Genomic DNA, 8,723 nt, shown 5'->3' with positions numbered 1-8,723 from the left:
TATATATATTATTATTTTGTTACGAATTCTCTCAGTTTAAATATAAAATTAACTTAGAGTACTGATTAAGAGAAATTAATTGCCCGAGCTACATCATCGTCAAAAAAATGACAGTTTCTGTAAAATTCCTAAAAAATAAAAACTTCGTAGATATTTTTTATGGATTTTTAGAAATTCTAGTTTAAAATAAACTGTATTTATGTACTAAAAAGAAATTATAAATGAATAACTTCTTCGCTACTTTGAGTTTCTTTTTATAGCAATATGATGCATGCTTTTCGGAGTTTTATTTAATAGACATTTAATTAATCATTCAACCCAGCAAAATTTGTAATCAACAAATTAATTTAAACGTTAATTCGTGATTTTCTGGTAGGTACCTACTATTGGTTCCCTATCCCATAATCATGGATGAAGATCAATGATGGAAAGCCAGATATAAATCAGTTCCACCCACAAGAAGGAGTCTTTCCAACGGGTACAAAATTTTAATTAATGGCAATTATGAAAATATTATTCGTCAGTAATTTCAATATTATTACCACATATTTTAGTTAATCATTCAAACCTAGCGAAATTTGTAATCAACAAATGATTTTGAAAATTAATTCGTGATTTTCTGTTAGGTACTTACTATTGGTTCCCTATCTCACAATCATGGATGAAGATCATTGATGGAAAGCCAGAAATGAATCAGTTCCACCCACAAAACGGAGTTTTTCCAACGGGTACAAAATTTTAATTAATGTCAACATATTATTCGTCACTATTTTCAATATTATTAGCACATATTTGCTTAATGTGAAAATGGTAAATTTCTTAAATTGTTAACATATATTTGTTTAATTGATTTATTTATTAAAAAATGGTTCTTCAACATTTTTGATTATTTACGTACGTTTGGCCCATATTTGTAATTATTTATCTAACTAAAATTTTCAATGATTACTTCTTAATAATTTTAATTATTATTATTAGCAAGAATTTCAATTACCTACTTTGAATTACTAGCATACTTATACTTTATTATGGCTTTATATTTTAGACCAACATTAGTGTTATTTAATAATTAATTTTCTTATTCCTCAGGGGTGGACTGGGAAATAAAGTCAGTTCATCAGAATTTTTGTCAAAGAAAATTTTCTTTCATCAGCATATTGTTAGCGCAACATTGGTCGGTACAGCGTTAGCATGCTACGATGTATTTCTTCTTTTCAAGAATTGCTGATAACATGACCAGGGCTTGTCTAAAGGAAATGGACACTTTTGGACTTGAAAATGTTAACAAGTAAATTATTTTCGTTATTACACATCTGAATTTGTTAATATGTTTGCTATAAATGTTTTTTGTCATTTATTTAATTACATTTTGTTGCCTTAAGCAGCAACTTCTCAAATTTCACGGATTTGGACTTGTTTGGCACATAGTTTGTTGTGGAACTATAAAAAAGACGTCCCATGTATATCATTTATACTTGTCGATGATTAAAATGTATTTTAAATGAAATTCTACATAAGCGCTCTTTGGCTTCACATATTCAGGGTCTTTTAAAATTAAAAATTCACGGGTAGAATGTATGTATAAGAGCTTTTCTATGGGAGCATTGGCAGGGGGATTGTATGTCGAAGTATTTAAAGGGTGTAATAGCATGATTTAGAGTGGGAAGTGAATATAGAGGTAATAAATATTAGATGGGGATGAAGAAAGAATATGCAGAATATGTGAAGGGGTAGATGATGTTACAGTGTAATTTCAGTTGTATTTATTAGGATTAGGGATAAGTATGCAATATTAAGCCTGGTGTAATTTTTAATATTTATATAAGTTACTGCATTGGCTGCTATAGTGCATAAATGTACATTATTACAAATATCACCCTGTTGGGGCCTCTCAAAACATTTGGTCCCAATAGATAAATTCTACGAAGGCTTCGTCGGTCAGCTACCCTTATTTAATTGCACTACGCTGTAATGATATCTATGTATTTTTGGGTCTTTTCCTATACTTTTCTATAGCTTTGTTCTCGCAGGTACTGGTGGTGGTAATATTATAGGTTTGATATTATTCCATTTTTGTAGTAGTTGAGTTCAGTTGAAAAAGTTAAGTTTTGTCGTTCAGCTTAACCAAATCTATTTTTTGTCGCTAATTTTGTCTTCCGTTTTTACATTGTCTTCATGTTCTGAATATGTTTAAGTGTTGTAAATAAAGTGTGTACATAGTTTTGTTTTACATTGGAATTTTATTCACTTTCGTCATTTATCCAAAAACATTCTGAGAAAATACTGCTCGTGGAAACACGGCAAACAGATGAGACGCTGATGTTCTGAGAATGTAAGGAAGGTAATGACTTAGATGATTATAAAGACGTAATAAGTGGGGATGATCTTGTTAAAAAAGATACTTAATAAAACAAAAGTTTGTGTTATGAGAGGGTTAAATTTATGCTTATGTTTACCCATGGGGGTAAAGAAAAGGACAATTTGCCTTGTTGTTTTGATTTTAAGAAGTAAGTGTTTTGTATTAATGAAAGCTTACTTATTTCTCTTCATTTGTATATTGTTTAAAATATAATTTACGTATTTTAAAATTTTGATTTTTGTTTGTAGTGAATAAGTGGAAATAATTTTTATTTTACTAACAAGGTATGAAAAAGAATATATTTCTATTTTTCTAGTTGTATATACTAGTCCTGTAAGAAGAAGAATTTTAAAAATTTATTTTGTGTTTTTGATGTAAAAATAACTTAAAACTTAATAAGCGCCCCTTGCATTACACACTGACGTCTTCTTTGGAAAATTGACAAAGTTTCGCACTTTTTCAGAATAGTAGGGGCTTTATATTTACTTAGTTTACATTGACCAATAAAGATATTTTACTACATTACTCACACTTTCTTATAATATCTATTTTCTCCTTCCCAACTACCTTTTTTTGCTACACCTCTTTCACTATCCTGAAAACAAAAACGATCCCTTATTCCTTAATTTGTTTTTAGTTGGCTCAGTTCACCCCCACCCTTATTCACCAATTTATAGCATTCTTCCCGAGTTCTACTTTCTACTCATGTTTCAGACATTTATCTCCCTGTCACATATTCTGTCCATTTCCTTTTTCCAATATTTACATCCCCTACATTCATTCCCTCCGAAATTGTACTGCAATGCTTACTTCCCTCCCTCCTTCTAAATACCTTGGAATCCAATCCCTTTGCCAGTCCGTCCAGATAATATGCTTCAACCCCACCACTTATCTTGACTCCTCCATTTTGTTGAGATCCTCTCCCCTTATCATTTCCATGCATCATTTCCTCATTTTCTATATTTAGCACTTCCCATAAACACTCTCTCACCTGCTCCTGATTGATTTTGACTTTTCTTCCCTATTTGCAATACCTTCTTCCTAGAAGAGTAAGATTCTAAATAACTTTGGCTTTGAAAATTGAGATCTACTTTCGAATAATGTATAAAAATGATTGTTTTTTTGGCACACTTATAATTTTTATTTAAGAACATTGAATAAGCTAATCAATCTTTGCGTTCATGATGAAACATATTTTATATGTTTTGAAATCTTTTTTACACACCATTAACTTGTAGAACTTTAAAGATATAGTTTAAGCATGCACCTGTTTGGTGGTTAAAATTTATTTTAAATTTGAATCTTAGCTATCTTATTTTTGACTATTACAGAAGGTTGTTTATTATATAAGTAGATGTTCACTTGTTGTGGAATTATTTAATTATTATTCTGTTTTTCTGTCCAGAAACTGTTACTAAAATGATTGCGGCTCGTATCAAGGGATGACACAACTCTCAGGGCGGCCTTAAACCAGGAAAATATGATAATCGTCACGGAATTCGATGAAACCAGAAGTTATCATGGGAATTCCAACGAAAGTTGAAACAATCAGGGAATGTTAATGAAAATAGATCTTGAACATTTCAAATAAAAGTCGCGTTTTTTTTTTATTAAAAATCCTTTGAAAAGAAATTGTTAGAAATAACTTACTAGTCGTGATTTTATTACCTACCCATTTACTTGCGTATTTTGAAGATATTAAGACTTAAAATTTCGTTAAACCGTTTGAATTTTGAATTTTTTCCGAGAATCTTAAAGATTATTTTTATGACTTCCCTGTTTACAAATGGGTCAAATGGGAACGTAAAATGGTAAGTTTTTTAATTAAAACGTATCTGTTGTATTTACTACAAGCGTGTTTTTATTGTTTCAGGTTTCATTGACGAAAATGTCTTGTAAAATCCCACATCATCGACGTCTTGAGATTTCTACAGTCTTCAACTCAAAATAGGAGAATGGACAGCTGTTCCCCTGGCTTTCCATGGTAGTTTACGTCAGATTATGATTAATTATTGATATATGTTCAAATGTACAAATAGTGGATTTACTGAACGGAATTTCACTTAAATCGATTCAATTTTTAAATGGTTCAATACAATTTTATTAGTTTAACTACATTTCTTGTACATCATAAGATTAATTTGTTTCTTTTTCCAGAATTACTTAATTCCATCTTCTCTTATTTATCTTTTTCCAAATTGATTTTATATAAACTACAGTCAGCAGTCAAAATTTAATTTAAGTATTATATATCAAAAATATTAAAAATATGAAACAAAAATTCGTTAAATTATTCAATTGCTAGAAAGAATTTTTATATTGTTACTTACCTTTCATGTTGTAGATTGTGTTTGACATTTTATTCCTTTTTTTCACTTTCAGTTAACTTATTATTTATTTATTTAACATGCATAATTAATTCATTAACATCTTCAATTCCTTTTAAGTTTATGTGTTGCAATTTTATAGTGTTTTTGGTAACTTCATCAAAATGTTGAACAAAAAATCAATAAATCCACTATTAGTANATTAATAATTGTTAAGAACTAATAAAGAGAAAAAAAAAGCATTAAACTTTTAACTCAAAAGAATACTATAGAGTGAAAAAATCAGTTAAATTTCAAATAATACTCAAGTTGAAATGCATGTTAATTAAAAAGTATCAATCTCATAAACAGTGAACAAGAAAAGTGGTAAAATTCAAAACAAGTCTCTAGATATTTTATACCCTCTACTATATTGTATTTGAAAAACTCACCGTTGTGATTGCAATCAATTCTTTCTCTCCCATCCAAGGCATCCCAAGGATTATAAGGGGGGAAATGAAATTCATTGGGGGAGATGAGATAGAGCCTGAAAGAGGATGAAAATAATGATAAGGAAAAAAGGTGAAAATGGGAATGAAAGAAGTTGTGTGTGAATAATAGAGAGGTAAAAGAGTGTATGAAGTGAATTATGAGAGAGGGAGAGACTGTTGCGCCGAGAGAGAAAAGATGTAAGAGGGTGTAAATGGGTGTAAATGGGATGGGAGATAGGAAGGAGTTTGTGTGTGTATGCTTGTAAGGATATGAATGAAAGCAAGGGAGTGAATGAGGGATGAGAGTTTGCTCGAGAAAGGGAACTTACAGAGACAATACAAATTTATACCCTTATGTTTCAAACGTCTCACGTGCTTCTCCCTCTCTCCCGCAAACTTTCTTACCTCTATTACCACCCTTGCTTCCACTCATACTGTGCATTTGAAAGAGGAGTGTGCTAAGTGGTGTGTGAAAGAGGATGATTAGGAAAAAAGGGTGAATGTGTGAATATAAGAAGTTGTGTGTACATACATGTGTGTGTGTGTGTAAGTAATAGAGGGGTAAGAAAGATAGTGTACGCTGAGAGAGAGAATGTATGAGGGTATAAACGAGGTGCCAGAGATGAAGAAGTATGTGTGTATGAATGAAAACAAGGGAGTGAATACGGGATGAGAGTTCGCACGTGAAAGGGAACGTATGAGAGACGGTACAAACTTATACCCTTAAGTTCCAACCGTCTCACATACTTCTTCCTCTCTCCCGCAAACTTTCTTACCTCTATTCCCTCCTTTGTCTTCACTCATACTGTATAAATGAAAGAGCGTGTTACGTAGGGTGTGAAAGTGGATGATGAGCGAAAGGGTGAAAGTGTGAGAGAGAGATGTAGGATAGTATGAATGAGGTGCGAAAGAGGAGGGAGTGTGTGTGTGCGTGTGAGGGTATGAATGTAAGCAAGGGAGTGAATGGGGGATGAGAGTTTGCGTGAGAAAGGGAACGTATGAGAGACGGTATGAACTTACATCCATAGGTTCTTACCGTCTCACATACTTCTCCCTCTCTCTCGCAAACTTTCGTACTCCATTCCCATCCCTGTTTTCACTCATACCCTCAAGCACACACCTCTCCCTCAGAGTGAATGAGGGGGCCCTAAGGGGGGAATGAGGGGACCCTAAGGGGAGGGGTGAAATAAATAAAACAGCAGATATACAAACTGTGTTTTTTATTTAAACGTTAAAAAAGACAAAAATAAATTTTTCACGCCTACCAGGTCTAGTGCGAAATATTTTGTGATTCGAAGACCGTCCGGGACAAGTCCCGGATTTTGGAGTGTTCGATTTCGAACCAAGAAGTCCCCAATGCACGAAATCTGGAAGTTCCGGGATACTAAGTCTTGGAAACAACGGAATACAAATCCCAAGATCTCCAGAACAATGGATTTCGAAGATTTCGAAATCCAAAGTTCTGGAGAACTTGTGATTCGAGTTCCGAAGTTTCCAAGACTAAGGATCCCGGAAATTCCGAGATCCCGTGCATTGGAGCCTTCGAAGCTCGAAGTAGAACGCTCCACACGACACTCCCGAAGCACTCCCGATTGATGAAGGTCCTCCTGTAACAAAAATGAGTGTTAATTATCTATCATATACAATTAATCTTTAATTGCTAATAATTATTTCTAATAAACATTCTAATAGATAAATGTAAAAAGTTTAAATAAAAATAAAAATGATAATAAATAAAATAAAGACTATTAAGGCAATCACACAAACTAAAACGACTATGTGAGACTATAAAATATTTGAATTTAATAAGCTATTTTAAAATACGAATGTGTATTACCTAATTGCTTACAAAAAATTAATAATTGTTAAGAACTAATAAAGAGAAAAAAAAAGCATTAAACTTTTAACTCAAAAGAATACTATAGAGTGAAAAAATCAGTTAAATTTCAAATAATACTCAAGTTGAAATGCATGTTAATTAAAAAGTATCAATCTCATAAACAGTGAACAAGAAAAGTGGTAAAATTCAAAACAAGTCTCTAGATATTTTATACCCTCTACTATATTGTATTTGAAAAACTCACCGTTGTGATTGCAATCAATTCTTTCTCTCCCATCCAAGGCATCCCAAGGATTATCTCCTGAAGAGACTGGTTGACTGGAATCTGCAGACTTGGTCCAACTGGAAAGAAATAATCCTCATTATACGTATATTTAGCTAAATCGCAAAGAAATTATTAAATTATGCAAGTTAAAAGAAGAATGCATGTTAATTTTACTATTCTCATAAATAACTATTTAAAAGAAAAGTGAAAATTTTATACTCTCTACTATATTGTATCGAAAAACTCACCGTTGTGATTGCAATCGTTTCTTTCTCTCCCATCCAAGGCACCCCATAGATCCTCTCCTGAAGAGACTGGTTGACTGGAATCTGCAGAATTGGTCCAACTGGAAAGGAATAATCGTCATTATACGTATATTTAACTAAATCGCAAAGAGATTATTAAATTATGCAAGTTAAACTAAGAATGCATGTTAATTTAAATATTCTCTCAATTAATTAATAAGAAAAGTGAAGACTCAAAAAAAATTCTCTAGATATTTTATACCCTCTACTATATTGTATTTGAAAAACTCACCGTTGTGATTGCAATCGCGTCCACCCTCTTTCTCCCATCACAGGCATTCCAACGACCCTACCCCAATGATGCTGCTCGATTGAAATTTGCATCTCCAGAAATGTCCAACTCTTTTGAACATTTGAAGAATTTGTGGCTGCAATCGCTTCCAGCCTTTCTCTCCCATCACTGACACTCAAACGACCATCTCCTGAAGAAACTGCTTGACTGGAATTTGCACCTGCGGAATTGGTCCAACTGGAAAGAAATAATCGTCATTATATTTATTTAAATTACAAATAAGATTATTATATTACGTAAGTTTAAATAAGAATACATGTTAAATTAAATATTTTCATAAACAATAAACATAAAATTTAACAATGAAAAAGAAAAACATTCATCAGGTTTTCGTAATCCATTTAATTTCTCATTTTCGAAATGCAAATACAAAGTGGAAAACAAATGAGTAAAAATGAAGTTTGTTGTTATTGCTTGGTTTTCAATAAAATCTACAGCAATTATGTGAAAAGTGTTAAATAACTGAATTTAATAAATTCTTTATTGTATTATAAGCGTTTTACTTATGAGTGTTCTCTATTGCATTGTATTATTAAGTGTGAAAAACTCACTGTTGTGGGTAAAATTGATTAATCCTTTTGTCTTCCATCAGGGCTCTAAATGGTCCTACTAAAACTGCCTGACACAGAAGAATTTTGCTTGGTAAGTCCTCCTCGATATTTTAGGAGATTTTCCAATTTCCTCAAAAAATCTCAACACCGTTCCAGAAGTCCTCCTCTATAATTGTGGAATAAAGAACCAAATATACCTGCAACAAATTCAAATGGATGTATTAAAAGCAGAATTAAAGAAATTGCTTTACACATATTATAGTTTCAATTATTTTGTACCTTTTGAAAGAATCCACTATTGTGAGCGAAATTAA

The 8,723-nt window shown here is 31.9% G+C and overlaps 1 protein-coding gene and 1 long non-coding RNA gene across 2 annotated transcripts in view; one reads left to right on the top strand and one right to left on the bottom strand.

Annotated features, from left to right (window-relative positions):
• Positions 1-4,616, top strand: part of LOC108743045 — a 5,014-nt gene extending 398 nt beyond the window's left edge. Inside the window, exons 3-7 of the long non-coding RNA XR_001938761.2 lie at positions 377-478; positions 627-728; positions 1,090-1,288; positions 3,765-4,170; positions 4,233-4,616. This is a non-coding gene — a long non-coding RNA (uncharacterized LOC108743045). The remainder of the gene's footprint in view (positions 1-376; positions 479-626; positions 729-1,089; positions 1,289-3,764; positions 4,171-4,232) is intronic.
• A 1,745-nt stretch (positions 4,617-6,361) lies between these two features.
• On the bottom strand, positions 6,362-8,723 carry LOC112905389. The gene is made up of 6 exons (XM_025977708.1): positions 8,689-8,723; positions 8,410-8,606; positions 7,799-8,035; positions 7,510-7,607; positions 7,241-7,338; positions 6,362-6,763 (listed from the first exon to the last, which is right to left on the bottom strand). The coding sequence occupies exons 2-6, from the start codon at positions 8,445-8,447 to the stop codon at positions 6,377-6,379; spliced, it is 858 nt and encodes a 285-aa protein (XP_025833493.1). The 5' UTR covers positions 8,448-8,606; positions 8,689-8,723; the 3' UTR covers positions 6,362-6,376.

This window comes from Agrilus planipennis, unplaced genomic scaffold, assembly GCF_000699045.2.
Source record: "Agrilus planipennis isolate EAB-ADULT unplaced genomic scaffold, Apla_2.0 scaffold424, whole genome shotgun sequence".
NCBI classification, from domain to species: Eukaryota; Metazoa; Arthropoda; class Insecta; order Coleoptera; family Buprestidae; genus Agrilus; species Agrilus planipennis.
The sequence above is the reverse complement of the archived record's forward strand: the minus strand, read 5'-3'. Positions and strand labels throughout refer to the sequence as shown.